Raw genomic sequence first — 14640 nt, 5'->3', positions numbered from 1 at the left:
GAACTTCATCGAGAGTTGGATTCGCCAACTGAAGGGCACGTTGCTGAACTTCTTAGTCGGGCGCCGACCGGATAATAGCATCCTGGACCATGGAATCGGCATAGGATTCTTTGTGAACGTCAGTAACAAATTGACACTTTTGACTGAGGCCGTGAAGTTCAGCAGCCCAAGCACGATAGGATTGATGTGGTTGTTTTTGACAACGATAAAAGGCAACACGAGAGGTTACCACATGCGTTTGCTTTTGAAAATAGACAGACAGAAGTGAGCACATTTCAGCAAAGGACAAAGACGCAGGATCCTTCAAAGGAGCCAATTGCGACAACAACCGATACATTTGAGGTGAAATCCAGGAAAGGAACAGAGACTTACATGGTTGTTCGTCCGTGACATGAAATGCCAAGAAGTGCTGTCGAAGACGTTTTTCATAATCAGACCAGTCTTCCGCCATCTCGTCGTAAGAAGGAAAAGGAGGTATAGCCAATCACGAGAAACGCCCCGCATATGACGCCGCGATGAAATTGCGAATCGCCGCCGTGAGAAGCGTTTGCTGTCCAAGGAGATTTTGCGAGAGTTGCTCGACAGTAGCCATGGAACCCTGTGAGACAACGGTGAAAAGGAGAAATCCACTACCTCGTCGCCAATTGTTAGAACTTCAAGTTTAACACATATATTTAGGAACGACACAACAACACATATAAGTCACAGAGTAAGTTGTCAAGTAAGACGTGTACACGTTAGTATTCGAATGAGCACTGAGTCCCAGCCTAGTGGCCGCTGCTCGGCTGGCAGCTTAGGTGGCGCAGCTGCTGCATGGCTGGCAGACAGTGCCGCACGTAGAGGGACGTGCGTAATTGCGCGGCGGCACTTTGAATAATTGGCGAGTCACAACACACAGTACATAATTTATTTTTCTTAAAAAAAAGGTTATTTTAAAGAAAAAAGGTTCTCTTTTAAAGAAACTAGATGAAGAGTTTGTGCCCCCATGTCCCTATAAAAAAGAACCTGCAGCCTCAGAAGTAGCTTTGGATAGATGAATGATATTTCATACATGCCACAATGACAGAAGCTTTGTCAAGAATTGGTGAAGTAATATAACCATGAACATGTTCTTGGTGGATGAAGACAGGGGATAATCATATACATTGGCTTAATTCTGGGACAAAATTGAGTTAAAAAACAGTACAATTGTTTTTAGATAGCGACAGACATAATACATTATCTTTACAGTCTGCATGATTACAGTAATATGAAGAATAGTAATATAAACTGCCCATAAACCTCTATCACCAGCTGCACTAATGTCTTTGGGATTATATTAAAGGAGAGCAGAGACTGAAAGAATGTGCCTTACAAAACTTAAAAAAAGCTTTATTGTGAAATAATAAAAAAATAAGCAAATTAAAGGTAGCTTGTTCAAAATGAGAGTAGCCAACTATTTTGAACATTCACTTCTATACTCAGGTAAAATATAAAACAAAATTTACATTTTTATGCAAACAGCATGTATACATCTAACAAATGGTGATTATGAGATGCATCTGAAAAGTTCAGTGAAGAGTCACAGAAAATGAAGGAAAAAAAAAACTTTTACTGGCCTTCAAAATAATCACTGCTACCTACAATATGCTTGTGACATCAGTTGTGAAGTTATTTGGAAACTGTCAGCAAATGCTTCTTGTGGAATCGCTCAAAGCACCATGAACATGTTTTGTTGAATTTCCGCATCATTACAGGGGATGAGACCTGGAGCTAACAATACAATCTGGAGACCAAGTGACTGTCAATAGCATTGTGTCATTGTCTTCCTCGCCGTTCTCGGGTAGAAGCTCACGATGAGTTAAGCTCTTGTTGTCAATAAAGGTGACCAACATAGTCTTAACCTTGGATTTTATCAGCTGACTTTTTCTGGGAGGCAGGGAAGATGATGAAGAACATGTCATTGATTGTTCCTTTATCTCTGGATAATACTGGTAGCACCAGGTCTCACATCCTGTAATGATGCAGTTATCCACCAATGTGTGACCACAATGCTTCAATCAACTCCACAAGGAGAACTTTTCTGACAGTTTCTAACAGCTTTAGACTAATGTCGGAAGTTTTTGTAGCTAATGGTGACCACTATGAACATCAGTAAAGGTATTTTGTTTGTAATGCTTGTTTCTGTTATTTTCTGACAAATTGCACCAAACTTTTCAGATGCACATTGTATAATGTGCACTGAAAACTTCTGAGTTGTGTTAACCTTAAGAAGTGAGTCAGACTATCCATTTCAACTATCTTGCTTGTGCAAGACTTCGAAACATAACTTCACCTTTGCCCTTTAATCTGAATTTTGTGTAACACTTGTATTAAAAAAAATTTCATGAAGACAACAACTAAATAATACTCTATTATGAAGTTACTGAAAGAATATTCTAAAAATAATATACAAAATCATGTATCTTTTTAATTTCACCAGTAACTATAACACAAAATTAAAATTGCACCCTTAGGGCATCCTTACTTATGAGAAAAAATCTTTTTTACTAATACAATTCACCAAAAATACAACTCTTTCTTCTGAAAGGTATCAAGTGGCACATGTAACTTTGGTGAATAATAGATCCAGCAATCAACAGTAGTGTGTGTTACTATTGGTACAAAGTTTACCTCTTATGTTATGCTGAGTGTCAGGTTATCTCATGTCTCTTACAAACTTGTATTTTTGTAGTTAAAAATAAAGAGAAATTTTGTATAATTTAGTACTGTGTACGAATATAATAGAGAGAAACATTCCACGTGGGAAAAATATATCTAAACACAAAGATGATGTGACTTACCGAATGAAAGTGCTGGCAGGTCGATAGACACACAAACAAACACAAACATACACACGAAATTCAAGCTTTCGCAACAAACAGTTGCTTCATCAGGGAAGAGGGAAGGAGAGGGAAAGACGAAAGGGTGTGGGTTTTAAGGGAGAGGGTAAGGAGTCATTCCAATCCCGGGAGCGGAAAGACTTACCTTAGGGGGGAAAAAGGACAGGTATACACTCGCGCGCGCGCGCGCACACACACACACACACACACACACACACACACACACACACACACATATCCATCCGCACATACACAGACACAAGCAGACATTTGTGTGTGCGAGTATATACCTGTCCTTGCTGCACAACTTTCAGTTTTGTTTCCTGACTGAATGTAATTGAATACACAAATGAGCCCATGCACGACCCCCTTTTTTTTTAATTAATGGCCACAGCGTCGGTGCAGCTACTAGCTGTGGTGACAGTTTGGTTACTGGCTGATGGAGGAGGGCAGGTGAGCTCTGCAAGAGTGTCTCTGGGGATGGTGAGGCTCGCTGCACTAGTACAATGTCTGGTAAGGATGAAGGCAGTAACCATTCTGTCTTGGCTTGCTCAATAGACACCTCTGTGGTTTTGCTAGATCTTCTGGTGTGGTCTCCAGGAAGGGGGCACTGTACAGTGGTTGGGCCAATGATCTGATGAGATATGTGCAGAGCATGGTGTGAGCACAGTTATCCATAGTTTGTGAATGAAAATGGGGTGTTTACTATGGTACAAAACAGGAATATGTCAGATCGCGGTTACGTGGTCTCGAAGTTATTGCACCAATGGTGGCAGTTCTGCTGTGAATCACAGCAGTGCTTGTGTGAGATTGTCTGCCAGAATGCATAACATCTCCCCACACACTGTTTCTGCTAATGATGCACAGATATTCAATGTGTATGCTGAGTGAAAGGCCTACAAGGATGATGGGAAAGCTCCCATTCATTTCTCACTATGGCACATGAGAGCTACATTTTTTTAACAGTAGGTTCAGTCAACACGCAAGGATTACTGAGGTGCTTCGTGAATTCACACAGGATTCCCTGGTGGGAAAACTATATTATTTTCATGAACCACTATGGAGAAAATTCAGAAAAGTTGCATTTGAAGCTGATTGCAGAATAGTACTACTGTTGCCAGAATACGTTTCGTATAAGGACCATGAAGATAAGAAAAATTAAGGCTCATATAGAGGCATGTAGACAGTCATTTTTCCTCAGTCTACCAGCAAATGGAACAAGAAAGGAAATGACTAATAACAACTGTAACAGATAACCTCTGCCATGCCCCTTACAATGGCTTGCAGAGTATGTATGTACATGTAAAGTTTTCTTTAGGGTTTGATTGCTAGCAGGATGGCAGCTTGTCATGTGATGAAGCTCTAAGCCACACAACTTTAACAATGTTTGGAACAAAACAAATTTGAGTTGCCAGCTCTGACCTGTTGTGTTGTGGAGAGGCAACCAAATCAAGATATCCAGGTTGCGATCAAGGTAATTTGCTGTAGTCTTGCCAGAAAAGTCCAGGCTGAGTGCAGCTTCTCCCATTGAGTATATTTGTTCACCACAGTGGGAAGATATGTGCAGCTGTCTGAACGTGGGGGGCTACGAGACTGATATGGACAAGGATGAAACTCATTGGACAGCTTTAAAACTGCCCGATGCCAGCATGTATGTCATCCCACTTTGAATTTTTAGCACTGAATAAATGAAGAAGCCCATGCAGGTGCATTCTTTCAATCAATGGCCACACAAAACGATTTGTTTATAAACTTGATAGTCTTGTTTGCTTCTGGGTTTGACAGACTGCAAACAATATGAAAAGCAGATTTGCAGAGTTTTGGTGAAATGGAGGACCATCATTTCTGCCAGAAGATGTCACATCATAGTGTCAACTTAGTGCCTTGCACCAGGATATTGGTGAACTACATTCCTGTGGAAGGATCTGCCAGTAGACGTTGTAGCTGTGGAGCTGCAGTCTGAGCAGCAGCGAGTTCTTTGTAGTCCATGGCATTTGCTGAGCCACAGATACACAAAAAGTAATCAGCAATGACGTTTTCTGCTCATTTTATGTAATGCACATCCAATGCAAAGTGGCTTACAAACTCTATTTATCAGAACTGTCAGAGGAAACACTTGTCATTGTGCTCTGGAAAGTTGAGGCTGTTGGCTTGTGGTCAGTGTAAATAGACACAGGCCAAACTTTAATTTGTGGGTAGAAATATTTAAAAGCTTCATAAATTGCAAGCAGTTTTCTGTAATACTGCTATTTGGCTAGTGTCAATAACTACAGCCAGGGGTGCAGATAGTACTGGGTGAGCAATGAGCACTGCATTACATAGGATTACCTGAAGACTGCATAAAGCTTTTTCCATCTTTGGAGTTCACAGTTTTGCCATGCGACTGTGTCTGTGAGCAGTGTTTGAGTAGCCGCTGTTGCTGGGAGCTGGCAGCCATAAAAATTTACCATTCCCAGGAAATGTCATAATGGCTTACAATCTGTCAGCTTCAGAGGGCTTGTAGAGCTGTTGTCTGCTCTGGTAACAGACAGTACCATCTACTGACACTGTATGTCCTAGGAAGTACCCTTCATTCAGTACTGTGCTGTGGTTATGCAGCCAGTGGGGACTTCCTACACACGTAGTTCATGTATCCAAGCATTTCGTGAAAACCTTAGAATTTCATCAAGGAATGTCAAGTAAAACAGAAGCTTCTTTAACACTTCAACCACAAAATGTTGCCATGTTTGTGCTAAATTTTTGAGACCAAAGGACAAAAATAAAAACTCAAATATACCAAAGGGTGTAATTACCATGCTCCTCTGGATGTCACCAGGTACACAGGTATTTGGAGGTACACTTTGCAACAGTCTATGACGCTGTAAACTTTTATGCTAGCTAAAGCACATATAAAACCTTGAATGTTTGGTATATAGTACCTGTCTATGAGTATCCTGGTATTTTAAGTATGATAATCACCACAGAGGCACCATGAGCCACCTTTCTTGCAAACAAGGTGCAAAGCTGAAGACAACAGGCTGCAGAGATGATAGATCATCCCAGCCCAGAGCATTTCTTTGAATATGGCCTTCGTTCCGTTAGGTACTCTTGGGCAATTCTGGGGCTACACTGTGAAATGGATGGGCCAAGTTTGGTATGGATATGATGCACAGTGTTGTGATTGATGCCCCTATATTCATAAATCAAAGAATTCACTTTCCAATCTGCAAACAGTTTTTGGGTATAAGCACATCCCTAGACAACTTGGATTTTAATTCTTGTATTCAGAGGTTTAGAATATGTGTTATATTTCAAAGCATGGCAATCAATCTTTAACAGAGGAATTCTTCTAGATTACATTCTGGTGCTTTATACTTTATCTTTTTAGATTAGATTAGATTTACTTTCATTCCAATTGATCCGTAGTGAGGAGGTCCTCCAGGATGTGGAACATGTCAGGAAAACAACAATACATGACAAATATTTACAACTAAAACAAATAAACTAATGTACCATTCCACAGGTCCCAAGTGGAATGATCGTCATTTTTTAATGAACACTAAGAGTCATTTTACAAATACTAATACATTGAATTTAAAATAAAAAATTTTTTTATTTATTTACAAGATAATACAACTACTGTAATACTTATTTACAATGAACACATTACTGCACTGAAATGGTGCAGAAGTTAGATTATACTAACAGACACACACACACACACACACACACACACACACACACACACACACACACACACACACACACACACACAAAATTTTCAATGAACACATTACTGCACTGAAATTGTGCAGAAGTTATGTTGTACTTATATACAAATCAGTTGGTTTTACTAAGAAATTCATCAATGGAGTAGAAGGAGTTGGCCACCAATAAATCCTTTAGGCTTCTCTTAAACTGTTGGTTGTTAAGCTTTTTATGGCTGCTGGCAAGTTATTGAAAATGTGTGTTCCTGAATAATGCACACCTTTTTGTACAAGACTCAAGTGTTTTTAGCATCTCTGAACTTGTACATAACATTTCGGATGATGTGGCAATGTCTCCTTTGTTCTTGCTCATAACTGATATTTGTGGTAGGTAGTTGTATGTATTGGTATTGTCTATTCTCTGTACCATGGTATAAGTGGAGCATCCCGAATACTGGTTACTGTGCAGCCATAGACTGTGTTCTGTAGTTGTGCTTTCCTTAAAATTTGCCATTCATATGTATTGAGCAAAGAAATCAGTGCCTCATATAGGTTCAGCAAATATTAATGTCGATGTGAAAAGGCTGCTGAGACTTCCATTGATAGTCAGTACTTTGTGTCTGCAGGAAGAGCTCGACAAGTTGCTGAGATGCTTACTGCATTCAGGGACAAATGTTCATCTGGCTTACTGTCAGCTGTGCACTGGACTGGGTGCTTCCTGACATCTGAGCTGGTGTCAGTTAGGAAGGCAATGCCTATACACCTGTCTTACCTCCGTACAACCATTGCGACACAAAGGGATGTGCCAGTGCCAGTAGTGTTTGTGGAGATTGTGTAGACATTGTACTGCTATTGCTGATGTCCCAACTGTTGTAGTATGGTTTGTTTACTACTGCATCATGGCATTTCCCAAAACACATTGTGTAGACAATAAATAAAGAAAAAATTCAGCTGGCAGCAAACAAAACCATGTGATTCCATGCTAGCAGATGATTAGTATCACTCTAAATGAAGTTCAAAACATGGCAGGTAAATTTCCAATTGGCTTCAAATATGGCAATGCTTGATCAGTCTGTGATGTTCATATAAGTTGTTGGTTCAGCCTAATGGCATACCACAAGTACAATCAATCATACATAAAAGTTCTCTTTTATGGTTAATGAATTACTGTTTCATAGAGCTATTTCTCATTTCAAGCACTGACAGAATAACAAAAAAAGGGAAGTATTCTGGATACATTCACACAAGAAACTAAAGTCCTTACTGTGTTCATCTGTTTATGACTGACAGTGATAAAACAGAGATGCTAAGACTAACTAGTTAAAATAAATATTTTATTGATCACAAACCTCTTTATGACCTTCCTGGTTAATATTGAAATTATTGTCTCTATTTGCAGTTTCAGTCGAATGGTCCTCTTCTTTTTCAAGCATTGAAAGAATATCAGAGGTAGATGTCCGACTTAAATCTTCCTGATTTTGCTGTGTGTTATCTTCACTACAGACGCCATCAGATGGAGGAAACAGAAGGAGACTTGAGATTGAATCATCAGGCAAAACGAAATTTTCCCTATTTACACAAATCTGAGCACCCTCTTCTTCAATTGGCTTGCATTTATCTTCTGGCACAATCCTACAATAATCACCTGCTTCCAAGCCATGTTCTTCTTGCTTTCCCAATAGAGCATGTGCCTGAAAGTAGTTGGGAAAAAAATTAATTTTAGCATTTAAGTGACAATTAGAGTGTTAATTAAGATGCACAGATTTAATCAAAGCAAAATTTGAATGCCACTACTACTGCTACATGCTACTACTATAACCACCACCACCACCACTACTACTACTGCTTCTACTTCTACTATTACTGCTACTGTCGATGGTTGGTAGTAACAAGTAACTCCAGTAGTATTAGTCTAGCAGTGACTCTGAACTGTTTATATTAACATAATGCCACAGAATCATTTAGTACCAGTATGTAAGAAAATTCAAAATAAATTCATGAAATTTCCAGATTCAAACTACAACCAGGGCTTTCACACTGACCACTGCAAGTAATTTCTTAAAATTATGTTCATTAAACCTCTGTCACTTCATGAAAAACATCTGTCCAGTTGCTTTCTCAACTCTCTTCTCATAATTGAAGGCTATTTTGTTCAAAGAATATTGCTACCATTACAGCATAAAAGATGTGACAGAAAAATCTCAGAAAGAACAGAAACTTCATCCATTGTTTGATAATGTACTAAATGTAGCATTTAAATGATTACAGAAGCCTCATTCAAAAGGTCAGTAATGAGTCATGAATACTGTAGAAAGAAAAATGTTTTTATAAACTGTTTGTACAACACAATCAACTAATATTCCTTAACATTTTCTGATTATGCCTTCAGTTACATATGACTAAGGATTCAAGAGGCAAAAAAACAAATTCCTGAACATTAGAAATGTAACTGCTGTACATATTTTGGATGAGATTCATACAGTGTAAATTGACGATGAATGAATAAATAAAAGGAAGGGTTAAAGGAGTTTGAAGAGGAGTTAAAAGAGATCAATGGAATATAGCAGAACTATCAGAAGTGTGCCAGAAAAAGGAAGAATCACAGGGAATTAATATCAGGTCATGTGTTTTATTGCAGAGGAGCAGAGCAGGAAAGAAATGGAGATGCAAGCTCTAGTGTAAACTAGAAAATTAAAAACATTATTACAGACCTGGTTGCAAAAATAAGCAAAAGACATTCAACAGAAATCATCCACATCTATGCGCCACCTTGTTTTCATTCTGATGATGAGGTAGAAGACCTCTACAAAGAGTTATATAAGCTGGTGAATGAAAGCAAATCCCACTACAACATGACAATGGTAGATTTTAATGCAAAACTAGACAAACTTTACTTGCATTTATTAGTTTCTGACTCATTATGTTTCAAAATACCTCATATCATGCATTCTTTTCTTTCCATACATGTGTGTATATGTGCAGTTATGTTTGTGATTCCTCTTTACATCCCACTTCAGTAATTAAGCAAATGATGAAAAGTAATAAAGTTTTGATAGGACCAGGCAAAGTGCAACGAAGAATAAATGTAAAATGATGGATTATATGCAAGGATCATTACTGTAGACGTTAAGTTCAGTAGTCTAATTTGTGCAAAATCATAAATACTAAATTTGTCATATCACAAATTCAGAATTTGATATGAGCATGACCACCAACCAGCTGTCCACCTGAATGAAAGGCCACCACCAAAATATGGTCAAGAGCAGCACTACCACTCAGTGGCAGAACAATTCAGAACAAATCACTGAGCACAAAACGTTTGAGTTCAACGGCTGTTTCACAATCAGTGACATTTGGATCCTTCTTCTCAATATAAACTTCTTTGTATTATACAGAGCGAGTCAAAAAGGACTTTGGAATGATATGAGACTGGTCGTTCACTGTGATATGATAAATCACCATGTCATCTGCATGTTGATGATTATGTTGAACAGATTAGGGAGCATTTTGTCCGCAGTCCACAAAAATCAACACACCATGCATCTTGTGAGACTGGCATTCCACAAAAGACAGTTTGACAAGAATTATATAGATGTTTACACTTCAAACCACATAGATTAATTTTGGCACATCACATTAGTGATGCATATAAGCTTGCATGTAGGGAATGCAGAAATGTTGCATTGGGTAGAGGATGATAAGAGATGCATGAAAACAGTCTTCAGCAATGAGTCAACATTTCATATCAGTGACATGGTGAACCACCCATAACTGCAGAATATGGGCAGCAAAAATCCTCATGCAACTCAGGAATATGTTCGTGACAGCTCCAAAGTTAATGTGTTTGTGCCTTTAGAAAACTGAAAATGTACAGTCCTTTCTTCTTCGTGGAGAAAATAGTCACTGGTATTGTGTATCTGGATGTGCTTGAAAACTTCTAAATTCCACAGACTGATGAAGCTGACTGATGAGATGGAATGGTTTGCTACCAGCAAGATCGTGCATTTCCTCACAGAAATTCAAGGTTTCCTTGATAATCGCTTCCCAAGTTGGTGGATTGGCCATGAAGGGCCAATATTATGGCCACTTGCTCTCCCAGACTTGACTGGATTTCTTTTTCTGTGGTTTCATTAAAGACCATGTGCATATTCCTGCCTTACCAAACAATTTAGCTGACCTGAAAACTCGAATCTACACTGCCACTGCACATATTATGCCCAATATGCTGCAACGAGTGTGGGAAGAAATTGATTACCAACAGAATGTTTGCCACATCACAACTGGTAGTCATACTGAACCAAAATGACACATCTCAATTCTATGTCAAACTTGAGGTTGTTTGCAACAAAGTGACACATCTATCAGTTCTGCAAGTTCTCAATAAATTTACATATTATTCCAAAGTTGTAAAGTCCTTTTTGACTCATCCTGTGTGCAGTAGATGGGAGTTGACTTTTTAACACATTCTTTGATTCTGTAATCCTCCTGGCCCTCAATCTTCACTAACCTCTGCCACACATCCATCTCTACCTCTGTCCCTGGACCCTATCTTCAATCATCCTACAATCGTACCTCTTCCCTACAGTCTACCCTTCCACTGTTCTACCTTCTCCTCACTGTCCACTCTTCCATGTTACTGTGTACTACACACAACTGCCCTGCCTTGTGCCACGCTGCTACCCCAGGCACCTGTCACTTCACCTTCTCTGTCATCAGCCATACTTCCCCAACCATCCCTCCAGCTACCACCTTCTTTCTCCTCTCCCCCACTTCACCTGACACAATCCCTCAAGCTTAGTTGAGACGCAGTGCTGGCACAATGTACTCTGCAGGGATGCTTCTGAATCAAGAACAACTGCCAACATAAGAAACTTATAAGGAGATATCCTTGGTGCAGTGAAGCAGTTTAAATCACTTAATGAAGGCAAGATCTCTGGTTCAGGTTGTATACCAGTCAGATTCCTTTCAGAGTATGCTCATACAACAGTCCAATACTTAGCTATCATATACAATTGCTCACTCATTAAAAGATCTGTACCTAAAGAATGGAGAGTTTGACAAGTCACACCAATACCGAAGAAATGAAATAGAAGTAATCTGCTGAATTACAGACACAATCACTGAAGTCAATTTGCAATAGGATTTTGGATAAAGTTCACACATTATGGGTTATCTCGAAGAGAATGATTTATTGAAGAGCAGCCAACATGGATTCAGCTTTTTATTCTCAGAGAGTAATGAGTGTTACTGACAGGGAATGTCAAATTGATTCCATATTTTCAGGTTTCCGGAATGCTTTTGACACCGTTCCTCACAAGTGACTTCTAAATAAATTGTGTGCATATGGAGTATTGTCTCAGTTGTGTGACTGGATTCATGATTTCCTGTCAGAAAGTTCACAGTTCATAGTGACTGAGTAAAACAGCAGCAATATCTGGCATTCCCCAAGGAAGTGTTTCAGGCCCTCTGTCATTTCTGATCTCCATAAACGATTTAGGAGACAACCTGAACAGGCCTCCTAAGAGAATTTGCAGATAATGTTGTCATTTACTGTCTTATAATATCATCAAATGATCAAAGCAAATTGCAAAATGATTTAGACAAGATATCTGTATGTTGCAAGAAGTGGCAATTGACGCTAAATAATGAAAAGTGTGAAGTCATCCACATGAGTACTAAATGAAGTTGCTACATTTTGGTTGCCGGATAAGACACACAAATCTATAAATGCTGTAAATTCAGCTATGTAATTAGGGATTATAATTACAAATAACTTAAAATGGAATGATCACACAGATAAAGTTGTGGGGAAAGCAAACCAAATACTGTGATTTATTGGCAGAGCACTTAAGATATGCAACAGGTCTTCTAAAGAGGCTGCTTACAATACCCTTATCTGCCCCTTCCTGGAGTATGGCTGTGTGGTTTGGGATCGGCATCAGATGATGGTGGCATACACTGAAAAAGTTCAAAGGCAAGCAGCTCATTTTGTACTATTGTGAAATAGAGGAGAGAGTGCCATGGATATGAATCAGGAATGTGGGTGGTAATCATTACAGCAAAGGCGATTTTGTTGTCAAAAATGGTTCAAATGGCTCTGAGTACTATGGGACTTAACATCTGAGGTGATCAGTCCCCTCGAACTTAGAACTACTTAAACCTAACTAACCTAAGGACATCACACACATCATGCCCGAGGCAGGGTTCGAACCTGCGACCATAGCGGTCGCGCAGTTCCAGACTGAAGCACCTAGAACCGCTCGGGCACCATGGCCGGCCTCCAGATTTCAGCTGTCAATGGACATCTTCAATGCATTTGATTGAGCTATAATCCAATAAACTCCCAGCATTACATATCACCAATAAAGTCATATGGTTACAACCCAACAAACTCCCAGCAGTATACGTCACCATATGACTTTATTGGTGACATGTACTGCTGGGAGTTTGTTGGATTACAGCTCTCACAAACCCACTGAAGATGCCTATTTATAGCTGAAATCTGGATATGCAAGAATAATAAAAAAACTATGGGATTGTGACTGATTGCCATGTTTTTATCCTTCCTTATAATAATATAATTGGCTAGATAAAAAATCTACTCACCAAGCGGCAGCAGAACACACATAAAAGACTGTTGTGATTAGCAAGCTTTTGGAGTCAGTGGCTCCTTCTTCAGGCAGAAGGGTTGAAGGGGAAGGAAGAAGGGTGAAGGAAAAGGACTGGAGAGGTCTAGGAAAGGGGGTAAATTTTGGTAAAGTCACCCAGAACCACAGCTCAGGGGAGACTTACCGTACAGGATGAGAAGGAAAGACCAATTATTGGGGTCTGCATTGGACGAGATTTGAAAACCTGAGAACTTAATGGTGGAAGAAGACAGGGTAATATGCAAGACAGAGATTACTACTAAAGCATCGCGCTTGAGTTAATAAGAGTGAGATGCTAAGTGCATTGTACATAACAGAGGTGGGAGGGGGTGGTGAAAAATAGACAGGGAAGACAATGAAAGATGTAGAAGACTAAAATGGACTGAAGCAAAGAGTAGTTACAGTGAAGAAAGCTGAGACAGAAGAAATTAATGTAAATTAAGGCCAGGTGGGTGACGAGAACCAAGGACATGTTATAGTGCTGGTTCCCACCTGCGGAGTTCTGAGGAACTGGTGTCTGGGGGAAGAATACAGTGTGGTGAAACAGGTGCCGAGGTTCCGGATGTCATATTTTAGAGCATGCTCTGCAACAGGGTATTGCAAGTTGCCAGTATATACCCTCTGCTTATGCCCATTCATCCTAATTGATAATATGGTGGTAGTCATGTTGATGTAGAAGGCTGAATAGTGTTTACATAAACATGTGTCATTTTTCAGGTGGCTCTCCCTTTGACAGTTTAAGTTTTGCCAGTTACATGGCTATTATAGGTTGTGGTAGGAGGGTGCATTGGGCAAGTCTTGCAGTGGGGATGCTCACAAGGGTAGGAGCCATAGGGTAGGGAGATGGGTGCAGAAGGTTCATAGGGCATAACAAGAATATTGCAGAGATTGGGCGGGCAATGGAAAGCTATTCTAGATGTGGTAGGAAATTTTTTTGACAGAATGGCTTTCATTTCAGGGCATGATTTAAGGAAGTCACAGCCCTGTTGAAGTAGCTGATTAACACATTCCAGGCCAGAATAATACTGAGTCACCAATGGTGTGCTGCAAAGCTATTTTGTGGAGGAAGCAGTAGTTCCAGGATTGGAAGTGATGGCCCAGGAAATCTGCTTTTTAACTAAGCTGGTGGGGTAATTATGTGCAGCGAAGGCTGAGGTGAGAATGGTAGTGTATTGCTGTAAAGAGTTTGGATCCGAACAAATACGTTTGCCTCAGATGCCAGGGCTGTTTGGGAGGGAATGTTTGACATGGAAAGGACAGCAACTGTCAAAATGTAAGTACTGTTGTTTGTTGGTAGGTTTAATGTGGACTGAAGTGTGTAGTGGCCTTCAGTGAGGATGAGATCAACATCAAGGAAAGTGGCATGGGATTCAGAAAAGGACTATGTGAAATTTAACTGGAGAAGGTATACAGAAACTCCAGGAATTGTAGCAGGTCAGCCTCACC

General features: G+C 39.7%; 1 protein-coding gene across 1 annotated transcript in view; it reads right to left on the bottom strand.

The window, feature by feature from the left end:
- LOC126481750 (putative leucine-rich repeat-containing protein DDB_G0290503) overlaps positions 1-14640 on the bottom strand; it is a 196237-nt gene that overhangs the window by 163332 nt on the left and 18265 nt on the right. Inside the window, exon 2 of the mRNA XM_050105705.1 lies at positions 7897-8238. Within this exon, the coding sequence (XP_049961662.1) occupies positions 7897-8238 (342 nt within the window). The remainder of the gene's footprint in view (positions 1-7896; positions 8239-14640) is intronic.

The sequence above is a fragment of the Schistocerca serialis genome, chromosome 5 (assembly GCF_023864345.2).
Source record: "Schistocerca serialis cubense isolate TAMUIC-IGC-003099 chromosome 5, iqSchSeri2.2, whole genome shotgun sequence".
Classification (NCBI taxonomy): domain Eukaryota; kingdom Metazoa; phylum Arthropoda; class Insecta; order Orthoptera; family Acrididae; genus Schistocerca; species Schistocerca serialis.
The sequence above is the reverse complement of the archived record's forward strand: the minus strand, read 5'-3'. Positions and strand labels throughout refer to the sequence as shown.